Source organism: Natrix helvetica (assembly GCF_964273705.1).
Source record: "Natrix helvetica genome assembly, chromosome: 3".
Classification (NCBI taxonomy): domain Eukaryota; kingdom Metazoa; phylum Chordata; class Lepidosauria; order Squamata; family Natricidae; genus Natrix; species Natrix helvetica.
The window spans coordinates 88,280,399-88,305,970 of NC_138549.1; the positions used below are offsets into that span (position 1 = coordinate 88,280,399).

The window sequence follows — 25,572 nt, forward strand, 5'->3', positions numbered from 1 at the left end:
AGGGATTCAAACTGCCGAACTGCCAACCTTTCTAATCGACAAGCTCAGCATCTTAGCCACTGAGCCACCACATCCCTCAGTAATTGTTTATTGGTTGGTAATGTCCACCTCTTCTGTCATGCATACAGAAATCTCATAATCAAAAGATACAGGGCACAATGCCAGTTGCGGTTTATTAGAACGAGAGTAGAATATACAAGTCATGATTGTGGTTCTTCATTTTCTATTTTAGTTTTTAAAATACTTTGTGCACACATTTTTTTTTAAAATTTACACCACTGCACATGAAGCAATCAATTTTTTAATGATTATATCTGATTGATTTCCGGTGTGCCCAAACATTTTTAGACTTCTAATATTATATATACTTTAGATCAAAAGATCTATTAACATTTTTAATGATAAAAATATAGTTAAAAAAATTCCAACCAGTAGAATGAAAATTGATCATTTTACCAATAATTGTTTCTTTTACAACTGGTACCCCTGCACTGAGATAATTATAAATTCATAAAAGGCACCACACATCTTAAAGCAAGTAAGTAACCAAAACTAAGCAACTTTCTATGAGTTCCTTACTGTACAAGCACAAACATTTTAAGGCAAGTGTTCCATGTGCAAAATACACAATACAGGTAAAACCAACATTAATGTTACATAGTCTTACACCACCCTGGTAAGAATATTGGCATCAATATATACAGTACATTGAAAATATCTTCTCTAGCAGAGTTCAATGTAACATTTTGCCATTAATGTGGCCCTCATTACACTGAACTTTGATCTTTTAAAATTTCAGTTGTGCTGTCAAAAGAGTTACTCTCTTTTTCTTGACTCTTCTTTCAGAAAAGTCCATATCAACTTGTTCACGATGTCGGGCTGATCTTCTTGGAGCCAATGGCTGGCTTCAGACAAAACAGTAAGCCGAAACTGATTTTTTACATACATTCTTGTGATTTCTGCCATCTCAACTTCCATAAAAGGATCTTTTTCTCCCCATACCAATAGAGTTGGCATGGTGACTTCATTATGCTGCAGCGGCAGACAACTTTAAAAAGAAAATATTTTTTAAAAAATGATGAGAAAAAAAGTTCAATTTAGTTATAAAACACAAGTTTCCATTTGTAGCTAAAATGGATGCAGGTGTGCACTTGCATTCTTATTGTTCTCAAACAAATCCCTCTCCAGGGACACTAATTAATGCACATAATAGATCTGGTTCAGACCTATGTATATTAGAATTAGTTGCTGATCTGAAAAATTTACTTTTACTTTTAGCAGAAAGTATTTTGCCCTTTAGCTGTATATGAAATCAGTAATATTAAGAAGATTCCATTAAGCTGTATAGAAGTTACATCAGAACACATGCGCAATTAATGTTTAATGCCTTATGCAAAAATACAGCAGCTTTTAATATATAGGTAGTCCTCATTTAGGGCCTGCCTTGTACAGTGATTATCTGAGTGACTTCAGTGGCGAGAAAGTAATTTTATGACCAATCCTTGTATTTATAACCTCTACAGATACGTAAAGGAGAGGAAAACGAAGTAAGATCATAAGCACAATAATGGTTTCACTTAGCAACTGCTTTGCTTACTAACTGCAAGTCCCCATTGTGGTCACTAAACAAGGACTACCTTAATGCAGGGGTATCAAACTATTTCATTGAGGGCCACATCAGGGCTGTGTTTGACCTCCGGGGGAGGGCCAGCTCAACGTCACTCGTGTCAGGGGCGCCTGTGATAGCCCGAGCGCTCTGCTAGTGAAAATGGGCTCCCAAGCTCTGTTTTTGGCTGCCACAACCTCCTACAATCCTCTGCCAGCGAAAACAGAGCTCCGTTTTCATTGGCAGAGGGTTGCAAGAGGCTGTGGCAGTTGCCTCTTGAAAAAGCACCTTTGGGGAAGGTACTATCATACTTAGTTCAGACTTGTAAACCTACATGCATTGACTTGGCTGCTGCAAGATGGCATGCTGCATTTAAAGCCCAGAGAACATGATTATAGCTCTTACTTATATTATTGTGTATCATCAAAATCCAGAAAGTCTTGAAGGCAACAATGTATTGATGAAAAATATGCCAGATTTATTTGCTTGATGTAGGAAGAGGAACTGACCTGAAAAAATTTCGATAGTGATTAATCGGACCAGTTAGTGCTCCTGGTTGGGAAAATACATAAAGATAAGCTTCAATGTCTTCCGTTGTTAACCCACAGCTTTTCTTTCCAATTCTACTAGAATGGCTGGTAAAGATGTTTTTCAACACCTGTATCGATACATAAGCAAATAAATACAAGATTTTAAAAGCTGCCCCAAATGATTCAGGGTTGAGTGTAACGTAATCCAAGTGTAACCCCACAAAGGAAAGATATCAGCAGGTTTGACAGATTTTCAAAATTTGCAGAAATACATTGCCTTTAGGGGAAAAAAGGGGCATTTCCACGCAGAAGCTGGTTTCAACCCAAACCCTCAAAATTGCACTTGTGCTGCCCACAGGAATCTTGATTGCTGTGGAATCTATGGTAGTTCAGGAGTGCCCTCTCCAATTAGCCAAAGAGAGAGTGTCAGTATTGTTTGTCCTCTTAATCCTAATCTCATTGTATTTGTTTGGTTGCAAAGAAAAAAAAATGTGTGGAGAAAGGACAAAATAATCTCTTAGGTCCACCAGGAAGGATGGATGAGGAGGAACCAGGACAAAGCAAGAATCCATGCCAGCAGGAAACAATCTGCAGCTCCAGAGGAAATTGTCAGGATTTTCTCAGTCAGTACTAGAAGTAGAATTAGAAGCTTCATTGATAGTTACTAAAGTTTCACATTAAAACTGTTGTAAGTACAGATAGGCCTCAGATTGTGACTACTCATTCAGTGATGGTTCAAAGTTACAATGTCACTGAACAAGGGGGATTTAAGAATAGTCTTTAGAGTTCTGACTGTCACAGCATCTCACAGTTATGTGTTCATGCTAGCTTCCCACAACAATGTCAGTGGGGAAACCAGCAAGAAGCTAAAAACGATTGATTTTTTGCCTGTCTACATTCTGGCGCATCTGCTTGTAGCACCCCTTTCCCCCTTCAAGCGAAGACTCATGTAGAACATGCTGTAGTAATTCAGAGGACAGAGAGAGTATGGACTTCTGAGTTACTTATTTAGTCAAACGTATTCTCAAATAAAAGAACAGCAAATTCAGCTATGTGCACCCGAAGTATTCTTAAACCCACATATCACAAAACAAATATTTAAGGTATGCATTTTAACTCCAATATTTTAATGACTGTTAAATATTAAAAGCACACTTTTCATATCTGCATGCTTTTCCTTCAATAGTGCATGGGAACATGGAAAGTCACCCATTCTCTAAATATGCTCACCTTAAAATCATTTATTGAGAATATAAGTTCCGGAAACCATGGCATTTGGAAGAAATAGTAGTTGGCAGATTTAATCATCTGTGATGGATGTCGCACAATGAATTCTTAAAAAGAAAACCATGAATTAAAAATGAGAAACTATGATCTTTGGGTTATCTTCCGTTATACTAATCTTTTCAAATAAGGTATTCTTAATAGGAGTAGCTCAATTTTGTACAAATTTACCAAGATATAAATCCAATTCTATTCAGTGCATCTTATTATTACTATTACTCAATTCTTATGTCAAATATCTTTCTTTTTAGAGAAGCAAAAAGAGCTAAAATGTGTGTGTTTTAATTTAACACACTGAGATCAGTGGTGGGTTCCTACCGGTTCGCTGCGTGAGCATGCACACTTGAAAGAAACTTGTTCGCACATGTTTGCACTTGAAAGAAACTTGTTCGGAAAGCAAGGAAAACAGTTGAGGAGTGGCAATTCAATGTGCTGCCCCTGATCAACCGGGCTTCAGAAACTGAAATAACGATAGGTATAACCCAAAGGCAGGCGGGCAGGCCCACTTTCAAAGCAATAGAGAACCGGTTCGCTCTCTGCTTGAAAGCAGAGCTACCAGTTCGGTAGAACCTGTGTGAACCGGTAGAAACCCATCACTGACTAGATCCTGCACTGGTCTTTTTTTTTTTAAACGTAATTTTTATTAAGTTTTTTACAAAAACAAAAACCAAATTCAACATCCATTCTTCCCATTCCTAAGACACCGGTATATCCACTTTTGTTTAGCATCTTACATACTTTCCATTCATTTTTCATTTGCGACTTCCTCTTTACATTTATAACTCCTATAATCTAATATTTACAAATATCAATATTTTACTTCCATTCATTATTCCTATTCTCTAACCACTGATACCATTTGTCCCATACTGTATAGCATTCTTTTTCTTCTTTATCTTGCAGTTTGAGAGTTAATTGAACCATTTCCGCGCAGTCCATTTTAAAAAAAATATCATGTTTTCGTAGGGTATGCCGTCTATTTTCCAATTTGGGGCGGATGCCATTCTTGCTGCTGTCAGTATATGAATTATGATATAATTGATTTCCTTTGTAAACATTCCTCTAATTATCCCTAGCAAAAACATCTCTTTTTTAAGGAACTGGTAATGAAGATAAACGTGATGAGGAAATAAGAAGAATCAAAAATGGGTTGAGAGAAAAATATAAATTCTTAATCTGGATAAATAATAGTTAAATAATCCTATTTAACTATTCTCGACTGCTGCTCAAATACCTCTTTGATAGGGAAGCATTGGGATTTTTTTTCTGGAATATTTTACCCTACATTCCTAAGTAGTATATGGCCCATTTTTGCATTCAATGTTTCTTTTGCAGACTTTATGCATTATATCAAACTTGGTCCTGTTCTATTCAGTTTTTAAAGTTATACTGCTGACGGATAAGTGGACAGAGTCCCAAGTGTCTTTCCATAATTTGTTTTCAACGTTATGATAAGTTGGAAGAAATAATAGATTGCAATTACATTTGGGGAAATTTTGCTATTTGAGAGATAAGGGAGGGGTGTGACATGCCACATCCCTCAGGAACTAAGTTCCATAGCTGTGTTCTATAGATGTTCCTGTGAATTGAAAAAAATAGCTAATAGGCCCACAATTTAAACCAGATTTCTCTGGGGGACACTTTCAGATCCATGAACTTTGATGTAAGAATTTTCCAATCAGTGTCACCATTCCTAAGAATTTTGGAGCTGAGGACTATTGACAGGCATCAACGTTGGGAAACATAGATTATAACATCAAACTGATAGAAGAAGCAGAAAAAAGTCAAAACAATGGAGCCATGTAAATAGTTAGATTTAACTGCCTGTCTGTCTATGAATATTTTTATATTATACATACTCCCACATTTACTTATTTTCAGTATTACTGCCTCCTTTTTTCCCTAGAAAAACAACTATGAGATCTGGGAGAACCCAAAGTTGGTAATAGGATTCATAGGTCTTAAAACAATTTCCCTGATTTGGTGCCTTCCAGATGTGTTTGGAGGACAGTTCCCCAAATTCTCCATCAGTATTCAGTCCTGGCACATCTGGGAGGAAGTCATCTTTGATACATTTATACTCACACATCCCCCCCCCCCCAACATATAGTTGAACATTTATACCAGAGGTGGTATTCAGCAGGTTCTGACCAGTTCTGGAGAACCGGTAGTGAAAAGTTTGAGTAGTTCAGAGAACCAGTAAATACCACCTGACTGGCCCCGCCCCCATCTAATCTCTGCCTCCCAAGTGCCAGCTGATCGGGAGGAAATAGGGATTTTGCAGTAACCTTCTCCTGGAGTGGGGAGGGAATGGAGATTTTACAGTATCCTTGCCCTGCCATGCCCACCAAGCCACGCTCATCAAGCCATGGCACGCCTACCAAGCCACTGGTACCAGCCATAGAACTGGAACTAAATTTTTTGAATTCCACCACTGATTTATACATAAATACAAATACAGAATACACAGCTACTAATCAGGAAAAACATAACTTGGAGAAACCAAAGTACAGCTCTGTAATTTTTCCAAACAAACAAGATCTTTTGTCAGTTTTTCAACACATTCAAGCAAGTATGAGATAAAGCAATATATATACGTCCTGTATATTTCATTTCTGTTTATTTTGCTCCAGTTTGCTAAACCAAACAATTTCCTATTTATAATTGTTATATTAGGGCCAGACAGATGTAACTTCAAATTGCCACATAACTTTACATTAGTGATTTTGGCCTAATAATTCTCTCAGCTCTACAATTTAAGCTACTTGAAGTAAATGTAGGACATATATAAATGAAGATGATGGCCAAATACAAGCTGCTATTTTTTAGAAATATTTGAACAGAATTTCTTAATGCTGCAGCTTTTCTTTTAAACTCACCTGTAAAAACGGAGGGATGCGGAAAATTCACAACAATGAGCTTTGTCACCATTTCTGGATAACAAATAGCAACTAGCCAAGCAATCATTCCACCCCAGTCGTGACCAATCAGCACACACTTGCTGTATCCTGTTGTTTAAAAATAGATTTTTGACAGATGTTTATCAACAGTTCCACGCAAATAAATTATCACATCAAAGGAAACGACAGTGGATTTTGCAGTATACTTGCAAACAATATCTCACATTTTTCTCCTTTGGCAAATGATTTACACCACCAGACGTAGGTGACCTATTAATAAACTTTTCAAGAATCATAGTTAACAGCCTAGCAAGAACAAGGTGGGAAATTTCAATGTGTTTTCTAATGTGCCTTAAATTTCTACTTTCAACCTTTGTAACCCAAGAATATTTATAATTCTACTTTACCAGTTGATTTTAAAAATGGTTTGCAAAAAAACTAAGAAGAAAACAATGAATTAATGCTAATTAGTATTTACTCATATAATGAGTAGGCTACAACCCACTGGTTTATGATGATCTAATTCAGTCATGATCATAATTAGACGATTTAGTCAGAAAAAATGTTTGAGATGATCCTTTGAATATTGCTTAAACAATACAAATCCAATGACACTTTGGAGCATGTTATATTGTTTGGACAATTATATTTTGTCGAAATTTATAGGATCATTAATGATATTAATTGAAGAAATAATACATTATAACTCTTTCGGGCTGCAGAAGTAGTACATGAAGAGTGTATATGCCATCATTCATTTCTTGTTTGCCTCTGACTCTCTAGCATTATATTTTTTCAATCTTCCATATGATTAAAAAAATACCCTTCTTTGATTAAATCTAAGTTTTCCAAAGCCATTTATTTTATGGGACTGTAGGTATAGATGTGGTATGTTTGTAGTGAGATTTAACTGCATCTTTTAAAAATAAATATATTGTAGTAGTTTGTTAATAGCCTTTTATTTAAAACATCTTCAAAATTATTATCTCCCATGATTTCAGATCTGCTGACTTAATGGTTAAAGATATTAGGAATATTCAGGCGTCTAATATGTGTCTTAAACTATGCTTATCTCAATAAAATGTTCTGTGTATGTCAAAACATCTGATTTTTAACATGTTGACTTCGTAGATCAGGGGTGTCAACCCCAAGGCCGTCAGGCTGGATCTGCCCTGTGATGTGGTCGGATCCAGCCCAGGGGGCCATCCTGGAAAATGTAAGGAGGCAGCCCACATCGCTTTGGCACAGTCCACCCAATGCGAAGAGGAAACATCGGGCCAGTGTGGTCTACCCAATGCAAAGAGGAAATATGCCAGCAGTTTGGGGAGTGATGTCAAGCTGGCCATACCTACCCAGTTGGCAATGCCCAGTGAGTGGTGTCAAGCTGGCCACGCCCATGTCAACTTCTAAAGTGTTGCCATGACTATTATCAGGCTGGCATGGAAGGGGAAATTCCATGCATGCCTTCAGCCAGAGTCGGATTTCATGTCTACAGCCTAGTTGGAGAATATGAGTTATGACGCAGGACAGAAGGGAGGGGATACAGGGGTAAAGTTCAAACGCAATTAAGCGAAAGCAGTTTTGGCTCCACCGGAGTCCACACCAGAATGTTGATCCTAATAAATGATTGGATTTCTTTTGAACTTTGTCTCGAGGCTCGTAAATTAATTAGGTCATCTTCTGGGAACTTCACAGAGAGCCAAAACCCAGTTGGCCATACCCACCCAGTCAGCCATGCTCACCCAACCTCCAGAGGTAAACCACAGTCCAGATGCTACCCTCAATGAAATTGAGTTTGACACCCTGTCATAGATAGTCTTTAAACTAAGATTACTCACTTGAATAAAATAGCATGAGCATACTTGATATAACTGGAGTTTGGACCTGACCCAAAATATGTCAAAACTAACTACTACTTATCTTAAAATTAAGAGGAAATTTTATATGTGCATAGGTACAGTTAAGCTAATATATACCTTACTATCTTACTAAAATATATTATGTGGACATTTCAATTGACCAAAGTAGGTGATGGGCAGCCAAAGTCCCTAAGCCTCAGATGATGAATAGCACCTGGGCAAATCCTATCAGCAGCAGCATCAATGAAGCACTGTAGATATGTATATGGCAAAATATATCGCAGAAGAAGAATGAAAAACATTACTTTAAATCCAGGACAGTTGTATAACAATTTAAGTTGGTCGGCAAGGAATAAATCAAAGGTGCCCATGCAAATCTGACTTTTAAGAAGAGCATCTTCTTGCCATGGTTAATAGTACATGATGATAAACCTTTAGTTTTATCCTTTGTTGGTTTCCTTATGTTTTCTATTATCTCCTGCCCTAACATCAACTTCTCATTCTTTTTTATTTTTTCTAATATGGTTTATCATCAAAGAAACTAACATGGTGGATATGCATTTGTGCACCGACTGAACATTTAAGCGCTTGGAGAAATGCTCTAGTTTACATTGTTTCTGTGTGAAAGGAATAGCTGTCCGTGTAGCTAGTATACAAAAACAATTATATCACGCTGAACTTATAACTTACTAAATCTATGAATGTGCTCAATGAGAATATTATCCTAAAGTTTGAAGTTTCATTAAATGAGAATCTGACCATAAATAAATATAATTACTGTATTATAAGTATTTCCCCTAATTTGCATTCCAATTAGCAAAAACCATCAGAATCTTTTTGTTTTGTTTTTAGCTAACAAGAGATTAATTTGCATTAAATCTAACTTTTTACCGGGGGGGGGGGGGGGGAGCTTCATCCTTTGGGGAGAAAACCAGAATCCAGCAGAACTTCCCTATGGTGGGAAGAAGTAATGAGGTGATATTTGGCTTTTCCCCTCAGCCCAAAATGCTAGAGCTTATTTTCAAGAAGATAGCAAATTGGAAGGAAAATAAAATTGTCTATCCTTTCAGTCTACATCACAATTATCCAATTCACACAGCATGACTGGTTTAAACTCTGGAGCTTCCTTATCTGGAAAGACCATTCTGCACCCAATTTAAGCATTGGCATCTGAGCTCTAGATATATAAAATCAATTAAAAATCCCCAAAATTAAAAAAAAAGAAACAATAAATTATAGGAACTAAATTTACAGAAAGAAAATAATATATGCTATATACATACACATCAACAATCACCTCAAAAAAGATTTTGTTAAAGGAAATATATTATCATTTAGCTAGTCCCTTTTCCAGGGTTATTATAAATTGGGCAGCAGGGCTGCTATTCACACACCAAGAAATTCCAAGACATCCTTTATATCTGTAATCAGACAATCCAGCTTGTAATTCTCTCGGTGGGCGGGAGCATCTGTTTCTCCATAACCTCTCAAATCCAAGGCCACAACTCGATATTCACTCTTAAATTCACGCATTTGATGTCGCCAAGAGTACCTAATAAAAAAGAAGGTTTTGCTTCATAACTGTTCTGACTGCAAAAGCAATTCATATAAGGAAGCACAAAATGAAACCATAAAACTGAAGACAATAAGACCATTTGCACTGATTAATAAAATTGAAAAGATATAAAACCCTTGTAAAATCAGAACAGAATGAAACTGTAAAAACCTGAATTACTTGATGCTTTCTTGTAATAATTGTCACTGTCAAAGTTTAGCTGAATGTGATGAAATCATGGTCCATTTCATACATAAACTAAACCAAAGTTTCAAAAATTAGGTCTTGTTGAATAAATCACTATGACCTGATTATACCCAGCATGAATCTATTAAACTAATACCTACACATCTCTTTCTAGTTTTTAATGCATACATATTACTAATTGGAACACCAGAGAGAAGCAAGCTGAAACCAATTTGGCAACCAAAAAAAGAGAACTTTTAAGTTGATCAAAGCAGCTTTCACAGGGCTTGGTTACTTTAGCAGGGTTGGTTGATTTAGCACTAGCTGCAGATGTGCTTCTAATATATTCCCTGTATACAAAATAAATATTGCAATGATACAGCATTTTATCATCCAATGAACATTATTTCATTTGTGCAGTTTTAATACTGCCATTGTACCTGAAGGCTCAGGTATGATACTTCATTTTCCAATCAGAACAGAACAGAATATAGGTAGTCCTCGACTTACAACAGTTTGTTTAGTGACCATTCAAAGTTACAATGGCACTGAAAAGAGTGACTTATGATCATTTTGTTCGCACCTATGAGCATTGCAGCGTCACCATGGTCACATGATTTACACTCAGGTGCTTGAAAACTAGTTCATAATTATGACGGTTGCAGTGTCCCGGGAACATGTGATCACCTTTTGTGACCTTTTGACGAGCAAAGTCAATGGGAAAGCCAGATTCACTTTACAACTAATTTAACAATTGCAGAGATTCACTTAACAAATGGGGCGAGAAAAGTTATAAAATGGAGCAAAACTCACTTAACAAATTTCTCACTTAGCAACATAAATTTTGTTAGCACTTAACAATTGTAAGTCGTGGACTACCTGTAACAGAGTTGGAAGGGACCTTGGAGGTCTACTAATACAACCCTCTGCTTTGGCAAAAAAAAACCTATACCAGTGATGGCGAACCTTTTTTGGCTCACCTGCCAAAAGTGGGGGGGGAGCGCAGGGGGGTTGTGCACGGGCGTGCCACACTCATAATGCAATGTGCACAACCACAGCGCACATGTGCGCATGACCAGTGCTCCCCTCCCATTTTTGGCATGCTTTTTTCTCCCTCCCCAGGCTCCAGAGGCTTTATAGGAGCCCGGGGAAGGCAAAACAACCTCCCCCACCGCCCAGAGGCCCTGGGGAGCACAAAAAACTGGCCCTACAGGCAAACCGGAAGTTTAGGAACAGACTTCCGGTTTGCTTGTAGGGCTGGTTTTTGCCCTCTGGAGCCTTCAGGGGCCTTCCAGAAGCTTCCCTGAAGGCTCTGGAGGGCAAAAAACGACCCTATGAGGAAACCGGAAGTCACATAGGGCCGTTTTTAGTCCTCCAGAGCCTTCAGGGACCTTCAGGAGGCTCCCCTGAGGCCTCCGGAGGACAAAGAACAGCCTCTGTTTGCCCATAGGGCCATTTTTTTGTGCTTCGGAGGCTTCAGGAAAGCTCCTGAAGCCTCCAGAGGGCCTCCAGGGGAGCGGGGGAGGCTGTTTTCGCCCTCCCCAGGCTCCTATAAAGCCTCTGGAGCTTGGGGAGAGCAAAAAATGGCCTCAAAAGAAGGTCAAAGTCAGCTGGCCAGCGCGTGCATGTGCGCTGGCCAGCTGACAGGGCAACGCCTTGCGCGCCCTAACAAATGGCTCCGCGTGCCATAGGTTCGCCATCCCGGCCCTATACCATTTCAGACAAATGGTTGTCCAATTTCTTCTTAAAAACTTCCAATGTTGGAGTATTCACAACTTCTGAAGTCAAATTATTCCATTGATTAATTGTTCTAACTGTCAGGAAATTTCTCCTTAGTTCTAGGTTACTTTCACTTTCATTGCAATTCAGCTGGTTCTATCCGGTTCAGGCGAACCAGTAGCGGTGGTGGTGGGAGGCTCCGCCCGCCCACCCAGACGTCATCATGTTCCGTTTCTGACTCTCTGCGCATGCGTGGAAGGCCATGCGCAAGTGCGTGCACTCACATTTATGAACCGGTAGCGAAGGTAAGTTGATTTCACCCCTGCATTGAAGCATATACAATTAAATATAATTAAGGGAGATCTATTCATCTAAGACTCGAATTCCTTTTGAAGGATATTCTTTCTGGACTAATAGTTCCCTGCCCCCAAACTACTCTCATGAACTCTCTGAATCATATAAATAAATATAGCCATAAAGATGGCTAAGTGCTGAGGTATTAATGGCTTTCAGTAGCCCTGGGGATCTTGAAAGAGGGACAGCAGTAAAATGCAAAGATAGCTGTTTTCTTTATCTTTCTTCCTTTCAAAACAACAACAACAATGGACAAAAAGCAAATATCTAGGCCAGAAATATTAGGTCTCAAGCATTTTGTTGGGAAGAGAATTATCTTTTTCAGGAGGAAAACAAAAGAGTAACATGTTCACATACTGCAATCAATGGAATATATCAAATGTGAAACTAATTAACTTCAGCTCACACTTTCTAAGATTATATTTAACATTATTCAGTCAATTTCAGCTGTCCTTTTTCCAATGAAAGAAATTTCTGATTGACTGTTACGGGAAAATGTCCTAGTGGTCAAGGTGAAATCAATCACCCAGAAAAGGACTTTTTACTGTATGAGTTCAGTTGGAGAATGATTTGATTGGTGGACTGAATCTAAATGCCACAGTGTACTGTGCCCTTCTGATTCTATGAAGATCAAAACTGTTGGAGCGTTTTTATCACTTGTATACTCGGGAAAATCTCTGTATTACAAAATAGAAAATCTACTGAGAAATGAATTGCATAAACAAAAGATAGATGCATCGCTTAATTATTTATTTACAATTTTTATTAACTATTAATGAATAGTTATGCTGTCCTCGTTTAGTAGTATGATCACAATCGAACAAGGCTATAGGAAGAGCACAAATAAAAAATGTTGGGCTTTATATATATCAAGGATATAAGAAATACGTCGGTATCTCTCACAACCTATTCACTTTTATGTATATAATATTGTAACCTAGAGATAGTACTGAGTAGCGTGTTTTTCTCTGTAGATACTTAATACTTTTGTGCAAATCTCTTTGTAACAAGATAAATATTTCTTAACTATCCCCACTGATAAATTCAGGCTCTCCTATCCCAATCTCTTAACTAGGCGTATGGGGTGTGAGGCCATCAGACATGTTTTATACTCCATCATGCAATAGCTAAAGAAATCCCAAGCCCACAAGTGTTTAATATGACTAGATTGCAGAATGTGGAGATTTCTGGAACTTTCCCAACAACAGTAGATCCACTCTGAAGATGTGTCTGGAATCTGATACTGTTCTTTGTGTGGCAATAGACTCATATTCTAGCAAATGTTGGAGACTTGAGGGAACACAGATAATATACAGTGTGTGTCCAAAGTGTTGTTTTCTTGGTTACCATGGTGAATAGAACAATATTCTAGAAGTATCTTTTAGGAATGCTTTTGCTTTCTCAAGGAGAAATTGCTTCATGAATACCCAAGGGTGCTATTTCTGGAAATCAACTCTTGCTCAATATTGGCATCTTCAATATCAGTGTATTATTATCATCAATATAGTTTTAGTGCAGAATCTTGATATACAGAATACACATTTATACTGAAGTCATATGTTTTCCCAGTGACATGACTACTGCTGGGAATACAAATGCCATATAGTAAGCTACTTAAGTCTCAGCCTGGGTGAAATATGAACAGCACCAGAAAATGAATTTTTTTTCCTACAGGCACAATCATGAGGTCTGAGTAACATTCTTTACAGCATGATACAGAGAAACTGAGCCAAGAGCTTTCTCTCAGCCTGCCTTTATTCTGTGATTTGTTTATGTATCTAAAATAGTCCCATGCTGGCTTTCGTCTCATCAAAAATTCATATCCTAATGTAAATATAAGTATAAAGCAGTAAAGTAATATTTAAATGTAGGTGCCAAGAGAATTTCTTCAGGAAGAATATCCCATAATGAAGGCATCCTAGTGGAATCCCCCCCCCCCCCTTTGCTTCCTTGGAACTGAATAACGCACTTCTAACTCAGGGCCCTGCTAGATAATCCTAATGCAAGAGCTCCATTAGCACTGCTTTAATAAGATTTTTTCCCTACGAGAACTGTGCATATTCTCCAAAAGAGGTTTCAGAACACACAGGAACAAGTTCTTACAGTTTTGTGGAGCTGCCTTGAAAATTGCTTTCGATTGTTCCTGCGGTAGCTGCAGATTTTTTTCACAGTGAAGTCAAGTGGCAGAGAATACACACACGTCTAGAGACAGTGAGAAACCCCAGTTCAAAGGAACACCTCAGCTTGGAAAAAGACACAATGGCTTTAGAAATTCAGAGTGAGTTGCTTCAAGCAGGCTCCCACATATTCTGAAGCACCCAGTTTTGAAGGATTTGCCCAGCCCTACGACCCCTACGTATTATGTATAAACTGAGCAGAGGATTGAGTCTACTGCTCTTGTTATGTACATTGTAGAATAGTTATAAGCAATAGTAAACAGTTAATTTTCATCTTCACATCTTCTGCAAATTTGCTGGTTATTTAGCTTGCCCTAAATTTAGTCTTGGAACATTAGCTTTTAAATCTTGTTACATATACAGGTTGCTGTTGCAAAACTAATTTAGTTTTAGATTACTTCATCTAAAAATGAAGAATTTCTTCCAGGGTTATATCCTCTTAAAAGGTAATTACTTAATCTTGTAATTTCAGTAATGGGAACTTCTAAAAAAAATCTAATAACTACACATATACTGTGCTTTCAGCAGGAGCATTATATGCTATGATTTCCCTATAATTATTGTATGTCCTCTTTAACTTTCTAAATTATTTTAATGTTGTCGGTACAAAGGTGTGCTGAAGCAACATAACAGTTCTATTTATATTAACCGTGTGACTAAAAGCATTCCATGCCATTAAATTGGTTAGATAAACAGCAGTGAGGTGGGTGGGTGTTGTTTTCCAGTCATGCAATGGAGCAGGATCCCCAGTTGAAAACAGGATTATTGATCCAGTACACAAAAGTAGAAACACAAGTCATATCAATTAGAATAAGAAAGCAGGGAATTTACCAGAATTCTGGAAAGCCATGAAGCAGCAGCATAAGAGGTTTACCCCTCTCTCCAGCAGCTACATAGTGGAATCTCAGCCCAGAATCCTGAAAAGGGAATGGAAGACACATTGCATTTTTACATTTATATATAATACTTAGGAGTTGCGAAGGCTCAGTGATTAAAGACGCTGAGCTTGTCAGCTGGAAAACTGACAGTCCAGGTTTGAGACCCGAGTGCTGGCAATGGCTCCCGTTCCTGTCTCAGCTCCTGTCCACCTAGCAGTTTGAAAGCATACAAATGCGAGTAGATTTGGACATGACTAGACAGGGAAACCTTTATCTTTTATATAATATTTATATATTTATAATCATGGAGAAAAACAGTAACAAAAACTAGACTGGCAGCATTAGTAATCAAGTAGCATGCCAATGGATCAAGCATTTCCTGTATCATTAAGACTAGGGCTGTTAAACTCACGGCCTGCAGGCCAGATGTGTCACATGCTGGCCACGTCCACGCCCAATTTAGGAGGGGGGGAAAAATTGCAATACATCACCTGATGCCACTGTGACGATGTGATTTTGACACCCCTGATTTAAGACCTTAAATGTATTTTGTTCTCAGTCTGTGTCTGTATGCGTGCAATTTGAGCTGCAGTATCTGGTATTGGTTTATTGTTACTCTAAGCAGTTACCTTCTTAAATGATGCCCTTTCATCTAAATTACAGCTCATACAGATCTAAATACATATAGATATTTATAATACAAAGGACATTGGAGTGACACAACAGATTTAGTATACTTGTGACAATATTTGTCCCTGCTGCATCTAAAGGAGATACTCCGCAGTTAGTTTAATGAGCCCAAGTGCTGCTCCCACAAATAAGTTCTTGTAGAAATTTATCAAAGTACCTCCAGAGAGTAAATGAGCAGAAACCCATTTCAGGGTTGACTGCTATATTGTGACTTTGCACCAACCAGATTAGAGGAACTGGTTTAAATAGAAAGGCAGATTGCAAAAGCGCTGTGGGAAAAAGAGAGCAAATGGGTACCAGTGACAATATTTTGCAAACACTGCCCTCTAGCATTCTGTAACGAGATCTCTGCAAAATTAAACGCATCTGTGATTAACTATTCAGTAGGATGCTGCAACAGCAACAATATTGGCTTCTCACAAAGGCAACAAGAAGATCTGTGGCATGAAAAAGACTGACACATATTCTATAGAAGCAGCTTTTGTGAGCTGTCACTTATTTCACAAAACATGTATTAATTCTGATCTATATACCCCATCTACGCATCCTCAAATCTGGACTCTTATTTATTTTACAGCATTCACCAAATGCCTTCATCTGAATGACTCTGAGCAGCACACAAGAGCAAATAAACGCTCAGGAGACCCAAAAGTTTAAATAATACTATAGTGAGTGCCAACACATAACTGCACAGGGAGAGAGAAAATAGAAATTAAGAGGAAGAAAACAACATTCCATCACTGAAATTCAGCAGTAAAATGGCCACATTTCAGCAGCCCAATTTTGGGCTGTTTTTGAGGGTTTACATGGGATTTTAAGGATAGAAATGGTGGTATCGTGTCTCATAAGAGTATCCTTGCTCCTCTCTGGACCCTTATTTTAGAGGAGTGGGGGAACCTGCAGAAATCAGGTTTTTTTGTGATCAAATATAAATCTAGGGTGCCAGGAGATTGCAAATGATGTCATGTGTTTTGTAATCAGCTGTGGGCTTAGATGGGGTAATCCTAGTTTTAAGTTTCTGATCAGCCATAGTGGGTTTACTGTGGGCCAGTTACTTTCCTAAATCCAGCCATCTTACAGGGTTGTTGACGAGCGAAGAATGGGCGAGATCCTCATATAATTTGCACTGAGCTTTCACAGGAAAGATGGGTATGCCATGTCTACATAAATAAAATCTTAGGGGAAAAAACCAGTGGTGGGATTCAAATTGTTTTTACTACTGGTTTTGTGGCGTGGCTTGGTGAGTATGGCATGGCTTGGTGGGCATGGAAGGGGAAGGATACTGTAAATTTCCACTCCCACCCCACTCCAGAGGAAGGATACTATAAAATCTTCATTCCCTCCCCACTCCAGGGGAAGGTTACTGCAAAATCCCCATTTCCTCTCGATCAGCTGGGACTCAGGAGGCAGAGAATAGATGGAGGCAGGGCCAGTCAGAGGTGGGATTTACCGCTTCTTCAAACTACTCAAAATCTCCGCTACCGGTTCTCCAGAACTGGTCAGAACCTGCTGAATATCACTTCTGGAAAAAAAGCTAAAAATAAAATTAATTAAATAAATAAATAAAAGACCTTAGTAACATAAGCTACAGCTTAATATGAGATATGTATTTCTTACCTCATAAACACAAGATTTTTTCTATTCTATCTGGTACCCAGAACCAATAGGTGAGGAAGACCAAAGAAAGGAGACAATGCCACTCCCCAAATCCAACTGATTTGACACGTCTCAGGAAACCTCCAAATACCAATCTATTTCCTTCAAATACTGTAAGCCAACTTCCCTTCTGAATTATTGCAGTGTGAAAACCTTGTAAAAATGTGAAGTGAAATGTTTGCAGAAAAATATGTTTGATCCTTTGGTAGTGGTTCTTTAAAGAATCTGTCAGCAAGGCAAATATAGTGAATCTTGGTTACCGCTATTCCAGGAAATCCATAAGGGTTGTCGGGGTTATTATCCCAAATTTGTTTTGTGAATAGCTACAGTTCGTAAGAGACTCAATTGCCTCCATTTCCTGAAGTTAATTTATCCCAATGTCACCGTAACATTCCAGGTACTGGATAAAGTTAGCTGTAGGCCATGCACGCTGTGCTATAATAAACATGTAGTGAAACCTGGATGGAAAACATCACTTGATGGGAGAGGAGATTCCCATTTCTTCTGCATGACCATTAAATCACAAACCGCCCAATGTATGCCCTTTGCATAATGACATCATGATGGGAGTTACCTAATTACACTGTATCAACCTGAAGGATGTAATTTGTAGCTTTTGTGCAATAGTGCCATTATGCAAGGGATACTAATAGCTATGAATGATGAGACCTTAATGTAAAATTAATGTAGATTAATTTACCTCATCTGGACTTCCTCAAATGCATCTGTCCATTATTTGGGGTGGGGGGCATGTCTGGACAGAAACCTGGCCCATTACATCAAAAGTCCCTTGAAATCCAAGGGTTACTGTCATAGTTTTTAAACTACCACAATCTGCTGCTGTGGATAAACATGGTTCCTTCTCTGGATGCTTTTTATGGACCACAGGGCTGCTCAAAAAGCTGCTGTCTCACTCAGCTTGCAGGGTTATTTTTCATACTCTTTCAGTTCAAACAAACAAGTTATCTGCTGAGGCTGCTAATAAGGACACCAACTGGGCACTGTGAATTCTTGTCTGTTAACAATTATCTTAAGAGCTTCTATTCATTGCATGCTGACATCAGACAGCTGTGAGAGACTACCATCCAGATGCAATGCAAAAATGTCTCCTAGGTTTTTGCTCTGGATAATTGCAAGATATCTCGGCAGCTGGCTTCTGCTTCGTTCATATGGCAAGCTGAAGTTTGGGTTACAATTATAGTATAGAACTGTAATTACCACACCTAATCATTAGACAGCTAAGACTAAGATATCTTTTCAAGAGATTTTAAACAAGATATCCTTATCCTAGCTGCTCCCCATTGCTGGGTTACGAAGGGAATAACATTTTGTTAAGCATTTATAGTGGTTCTTCACAAAGCTATTTCCTATAAGTCTTTTTACCACCATAATACATATATAATATACAATTTACATATTCAAGTGCAAACAATAGCACTGTTTTGCTCAGTGCATTAACCTACAGTTTTGGTTTATTGTATTGTATGAACTCAGCAAAATGTTTTGAAAAACAAACACAGCTTAATGTATATACAAACTCAGTCAGACATGACATAAAATATATTGTATTATGGCAAAATGTGTTGTGTGAATTCAGCTGTGGTTTATTACATAAACCATGGTTAAAGAAATCATGGCTTCACAAGTTAAAGAGTTAAAATACATTTTATATCAAGGTAATTCGGTTTTGGATACTTTTTAAAACTACAGAATGCATTCTTACTATGAAAATATACCCAGACTTCACTTTACAGTGCTCCTCCAAAAAAGTATTCAAAATCAGTATTTGTAGTACACTACACCATTTTGAGAAAAATATCTATTCAGCGCATTAATTTAAATGAAATCATTTTTCTCCATTCGGCCTTGTTCTCAGTTTTGGGCGTATATGTTTAGGAAGGGCATTTGCAAATTGGAATGTGTACAACCAAGGAGAAAACTAGCACTGATGATGTTACTTCGTTTGAGTAATGAAACATCTGCAAGAAAAAAAGCAAGCCCAGAGAGTACCAAGGACCGTTTTAAGACAATAAGGGCCTGAAAGGAAAATGCTATAAGGTGCAATTGGAAGCCTAGGATATGTTTAACTTGGAAAAGGAAAAAAAAACACTTGCAAAGGTTTTGAAAACTTTCTTCAAATATTTGAAGGTCACAAAGAACAAAAAAAAGTTTAAATAGCAAATTGATTTTGACTGGATATCAGAAACTATTTCTAATGGTAAGAGCTGATCAGCAATGAAACAAATTACCTTGAAAGTGGTAACCATTCCTGTGCTAACGGCATTTAAAGAGAGGCTAGAGAGCTATCTTTCAGGGATGCTATAATAATATTATAGTAGTACATTCTTGCACTGTCCAAGTAACGGACTAGATAATTTCCAACATCCCTTACCTTCTACTGGTATGACTGTAATAGTATATGAGAAAGGCCACGAAAGATGGATGAAGAATTGCTGCCTAGAGGACAGTCAAATAACAGAAGGGGCAGCCCACAGCTGCATAATGGGTGGAGAAAGAGGCTCAGAATGGATCCTTTCTCAGGCTGTAAAAGAGATAGTGGAGATTGCCCCATTTCCGAAGACTGTGACTCTGATCTGTTTCTTGCCCTGAGGCAATCACATATATAATTTTTAAAAAAAACAATTGAAAGAAATCTTAGAAACACTCAGCTTGAAAAAGACACACTTTGTGTAGCTCAATCCATTCAAAAGCTGTAAAGGTATGCAGTACACATCATTGATTAACTCAGTTTGCTGGCTTTAAGTGACACCCAGAAACATCATCAACTAAGTATGCAACTGGAACACACCAAACTAAGGTGTAGTTAACCAGTTTGTATTGTGCTGACTCAGCCATATAAGTTCTGTAGCATGGAAGATAGAATCCTATTTCTGGAACCAGATTATCTTTGTCTGGCCAACTACTATTGTTAATCTCTTACAATTAATGATTGTAATGATTGCATATGAATAATAGAGCCAGTTTGGTGTAACAGTAAAGGCATCTGGTTAGAAAGTAGGAGAACACAAAGCCAGCTCACTGACCTGGGAAAAGGGGCAATGGAAAACCACTTCCGAAAACCTTGTCAAAGAAACTGCAGGGCTTTTCCAGGTAGTCTCCGTGAATTGGATGCAATTGACTCTATCATTTCTATTTTCTTCTGCAGCTCCTAGTAAAAAACTATTGTGACTAGACATTTTTTAAACATGAAATGATGTTGCTAAGACTTTAGGATAACAGCAGTGGTTAATGATTAATGACAGCATGAATGGAGATGGGAAGTGATCATTCTCGAAGTCCACCAATAACTGAGCTGATGTTGGGTAGTTTTAATGTGTTTAGAAGATATGAAGTTGTGGGGGACCACAAAGCAAGACAAAGTAAAGGTGACCTTGGAGTCAAGCATTGCAAGAGGCTCCCTCAAATTTAGCCAGAGATTAGATGACATCACCTCCTTGCTGGGAAAATGTCAGCAATGGCAAGGCAGAAGAATTTACCCACACTAGTGAGTTGGTCTCGTGGTTAAGGCAACAGGCTAGAAAGACGGAGACCATGAGTTCAAGTCCCACCTTAGCCACTCGAGCCAGCAGGGTGACCTTGGACCAGTCACAATAAGCCCAACTTACCTCAGAGGGTGGTGGTTCTGGAGAAAAAAGGAGGAGGAAAGTATGTTGGGCATTTTCCTGTCTTGAGTTAGTTGCAAAAATAATAAAGGTGGGGTATAAATAAATGAATATTTTAAAAAGCCTCTGTCTTGCCTATTATAATTGGAATCATTATTGTACTACAACTCGGTCCATTTAACAAGAGGCAGATTTTGTATTAATTCATGATTAAAGTCCTAAGACTAGTTACAAAGCACATCTGAAAAAGCTGCATAAATATATTTGCAGATCCTATCAACTTCCTGGTACACCTTGTTTAACTCCATCAGTGGACTCAATTCCCTTTTTTTAAAAAAAAAAAGAGAGAGAAGATATATTTTAACTTTTGAAAAGCATCTATAGAGATTCTCAGTCGGTCACGGCTGTCCCAAAGATGCCTTTTCAAAAGGCAACCGGCCTTTCTTTTTCCTTGAAGACGTTTGGTTTCTTATCCAAGAAGCATCTTCAATTCCATTCTGAAGAAGCTTCTTGGATGAGAAGTGAAACGTCTTCAAGGAAAAAATGAAGTACAGTTGCCATTTGAAAAAACACCTTTGAGACATTGAAAAACACTATCCCCAGCCAGACTACGTAGTTTCTCTACAAATGCTGAAGGGGTCATTCTGGAGAGATGTGGCCAGTTTGTGAATACAGTAATCCTCCAGTTCACAAGACCAGGTAACCCAACACATCCTTGCCTTCCCACCACTGAATTTATACTCAGGTTGCTGCCTGCAACCCCATGGCCCAACCTTCCCCCTCTTCCAGGATTTTCACCTTGCCTGACATGCAGCGGGAGAGATTCTTAACAACGCACTTAGCACACATCAGTCCATGACAAAGCGAACTGGACTCTCCTCCATTCAGTCTGCAGCCTACCTTCCGCGTTGGTTTTTTTTTTTAGTGGCAGCAAAAAGAGGTAGCAACGAAGGAGAAAGCAAGAAACGCAGCAGCGTCCAGGAACCCACCGCCTAACTATAAGAGGCGATCGAGCCAACTGGCCCATTCGCCTCAAGAAGCAAAAGTCGGGACGTTTTTTTGCTCCGATTTACCTTGATCCGGACATAGCAGTGAGTGCCCAAGGAAGGGTCACTGAGGCATCCCGGCGGGTTCTCTCGGATCAGCCACTGGAACGTCTTGCCTGGCCTGGTGCCCAGGCTCCACAAAAGTTTCAGCAGCTCGATGCAGGCGCAGAGACCACAGTAGCTGTGCACCAGAGCCCAGAAGAGCACCGCCTTGATCCTCACCATGAGCCTGGCGGAGATGCACAGCCAGGGGAGAAGCCGCTCGCGCGCTAGCTCGTTCGCCCTCGTCCTCTTCCAGCGGCGGTAGCAGCAGCAGTAGAAGCGGCGGCAGCGGCGATGCGCCTTCACTCCCCCTCCCGTGAACTCAAGATGGGCTCCGCCAGCGAGAGGACAGCGCGGAGGAAGCCGAAATCAACAGCAGCATCGCGGCGGCGGCGGCGGCACGGAGGCGCACAGCAGATCATGCAAACCGGCAGGGAAAGGGAAAAGGCGCCGAAGGGACACCCGCCTGCCGCACTTAACGAGCAAGCCTCCGGGGGGAAACGGCGACGTCGCGCCCCCGTGGTCACCTTGATCGATCGGGCGCGAAGCGAGCACCCGATCCCTCAGAAAGGCGAAACTCTTCGGACGCGCCGATCGCCTCTCCGCTCTCATTCCACGATGCGCCCACATAAAGCGTCAATCTGCGTTCTTACGTTACATTTCGGGAATGCCATCAGGAATAGACAAGAGGGCATTTTTTTAAAAAACAAACAAACCAAACCGCGAGATTCCCCGCCAGACGAGGCGTATCGCAGTAATTCGTTGGTTACGGTGAAAAGTCAATAAGTTTTGGCGTCGAGTACCACGGCCACGCTCTGCGAAGGAAGAGCGTAAATTCGTCGCTTTGCCTCGGGCAACGCGTAATTCTGGGTCGGCCCTCCGTGCGCCTGCGTCACTAGATGAGATTCAGGTCTGGTTCGGGTTGTGTGTGTGTGGGGGGGGTCGTTTTGCATATTAAAATTGCGGACGTGAGCGCGTTCCAGGAAGCGGGTGATTCGGATCATCTTTCCGCGGACGGAACGATCTGCTCGCCCTACCGAGTGTTAAACCAGAACCGTTACAATGAGCAGCGGCGAATAAAACCATCCGTTCGGTGAAGTGGAAGCTTAACGATAAGGCTGGACCTGGAAGAACTTTTATTTGAAGTTGTTCAGAAGTCGCGTTGCATTACACGACGCCTTTGGGAACTGTGGTGGAAGGCATCTGGCTGGAAATCGGGAGTGAGCGAGTTCTGATCCCACCTTGGGTTCAAAACGAGGCTGACTGACTGTGGGCCAATCACTTTCCCTCAGCCCAAGGAACCGGACAATGGCAAACTACTTCTGAAACTCCTTGCCAAGAAAATTGCAGGAACTAATCCAGGCAGTCTTTGAGAAGCTAACATAATTGAAGGAAAACTGTTTGTTTGCTTGTTTGTACATGATATCTATGTACGTATGTCCATGTAAAATTTAGTGGATGCCAAATGGTAACTCTGGCTGGCTTACAGTCATATATGTACACTAAAAACATAAGTTAATACAAGCCAAACGTTAACTGAACCAACTCCCTATATTCAAACAGTAACCTGCTCCAAATCAGAGTCTGGCGAGTCTCCTGCTTGGTCGGGGTCAGACTACAAGACCTCCAAAGTCCCTTCAAATTCTCTTATTCCGTTCTGTTGAAGTCTGAAAACCAGGGGAATAAAATGGGGCAAAGCTACAGCTTTAAATTATGTAGCTTGGAAGGAAATATAGATGAGTTGGATGATTTTTTTTTTAAAAAGTCACTGTAGTAGTGTTGGAAAGTAGGACAGGGACTCTGTGACCACTTTATACTGGTGTTAAATTAAAAATAAATAAATTAAGAAATTGAAAGAATTCAAATAAAAGAGCAGCCTTTCAACCTCCAAATGTGTCAAGGAATCACTGCAGCCACAATAATTACACTTCCATTTTAATTTAGGGGAACCAGGTTGAAAATACTGTCTTGGGTTGTTAGTTCCTGATTCCAAAGGTGAAAAGCAGTGGCAGGGCATCTCATGTGTTTGTGTACCTGATTCTCCAATATCCTGGATATATTGATCAACTAGAGGTAGAAATCCACCCCTTTTATGAGAAATACAGGTAATTCTCATTTACCAAACGTAATTGGGTCTGGGAATTCCATCATAAAGGGATGTGGTGGTAAGGCATAATGTCATGTGACTGTTCTGGCAGTTCTGGCTATTCATGTTGCCGTCCTTAAGTGATTCCTCTGCAGTCCCAGTGTCCCTGGTCACACAATTGCTCTTTGCAACCTATTGCTGGTTGGAAGCCAGCAGTGAAGGTTGCAAATTGTGATCATGTGAGAATGGTGCAACATCATAGCTATCACCCAACTGCCAAATGGCCAAATTGCAATTACATGACTGTGGGGATGCTGGGATGGCCACAACTGCAAGGACCTGTGATCAAGTACCCTTTGTTCAGTGCCATCATAACTTTGAACAGTTGCTGAATGGACATTAAACAAGGGCTACATATAACATACGTATTTCCTCACACTCTGATATATTCAAGCAATCTAGTCATATATTACAAAATTGGTTGGCAATATGCTTATCTAAAATGTAAGTGGCCTCTGTGTAATCTGGATTTTGCCTTTAAGGATAGGCTGGTTACTTTGATTTCTTTCATGAAGGAAGAAAATATTGCAATCTTCTTTTTCCTTACTACCTGTTTTACTGCTTTGAGTATGGTGGTAATATCATGTCTTGGAGATAAGGTGGGATTAAAGCAAGTTTCCCCCCCAATATTAACTTTGCATCCTTTGTGTTTTTTTTAATCTGTATGAGCTGAACTCACTTAATTTTATCTATGCAGAATTTTAGCGGGATATATTTACTTCCTGTAAAGTAGAAGATAAATAAATGAGTAATAAGTAAGTAAATAAGCAACAGATTATGGGAGAAGGGCTACCAGATCTGAGCTGCAAAAATCCAGATCACCACTAGATGGGACCAGATTCCTCTATGAGTGTCTGAATTGTGAAATCTGAATCTGATGCCGGTAGTTGTAGACACAAGTCCCTTTTAATCGTTGCTGGCATTCCCTGCCTCCAGCTTTGGTGGTAGTAGAGGAATGGCAGTTGTTGCCTAGCAACCACTATACTTATTCCTTCCTTCCTCCAGACAGGACAACTATTAAAAAGGAAGAGTGCGAGAAAGATGATGTTCCTGCATGGAGCCATGTCATTTTCTTTTCCTCTAAGACTGCAAGATTCAGCTGAAAGAAATTATTGAACAATAACAATTTTGTTTTTAAGTGGGAGTGATCTTGCAGGAGACAGCATGTTTTCTGCTTCAGATACCAAAAATGAGTCAGGCTGGGAGAAAAACAGCTTGGAGTAGCAGAGCACAGTGAGATAATGGTGAGTGCTGTTTCATCACTCTCCTTAGTGATGTATTTTTAGTCTAGGGCTGAAGGACCTGTAACTGTCCAGATATT

The 25,572-nt window shown here is 39.4% G+C and overlaps 1 protein-coding gene across 2 annotated transcripts; it reads right to left on the bottom strand.

Moving 5' to 3' along the window:
* Positions 1-116: 116 nt before the first annotated feature.
* Positions 117-24,839, bottom strand: EPHX4 (epoxide hydrolase 4). 2 transcript variants are annotated; one of them, XM_081949143.1, is made up of 8 exons: positions 22,091-22,233; positions 20,439-20,574; positions 15,002-15,087; positions 9,574-9,731; positions 6,300-6,428; positions 3,367-3,470; positions 2,116-2,264; positions 117-1,048 (listed from the first exon to the last, which is right to left on the bottom strand). In XM_081949143.1, exons 1-8 carry the CDS (start codon positions 22,102-22,104, stop codon positions 817-819), a joined length of 1,008 nt encoding a protein of 335 aa, XP_081805269.1. In that variant the 5' UTR covers positions 22,105-22,233; the 3' UTR covers positions 117-816. The 2 variants fall into 2 exon arrangements, with proteins under 2 accessions (XP_081805269.1, XP_081805268.1); XM_081949142.1 differs by lacking the exon at positions 20,439-20,574 and having other exon boundaries at positions 22,091-24,839.
* Positions 24,840-25,572: the final 733 nt, after the last annotated feature.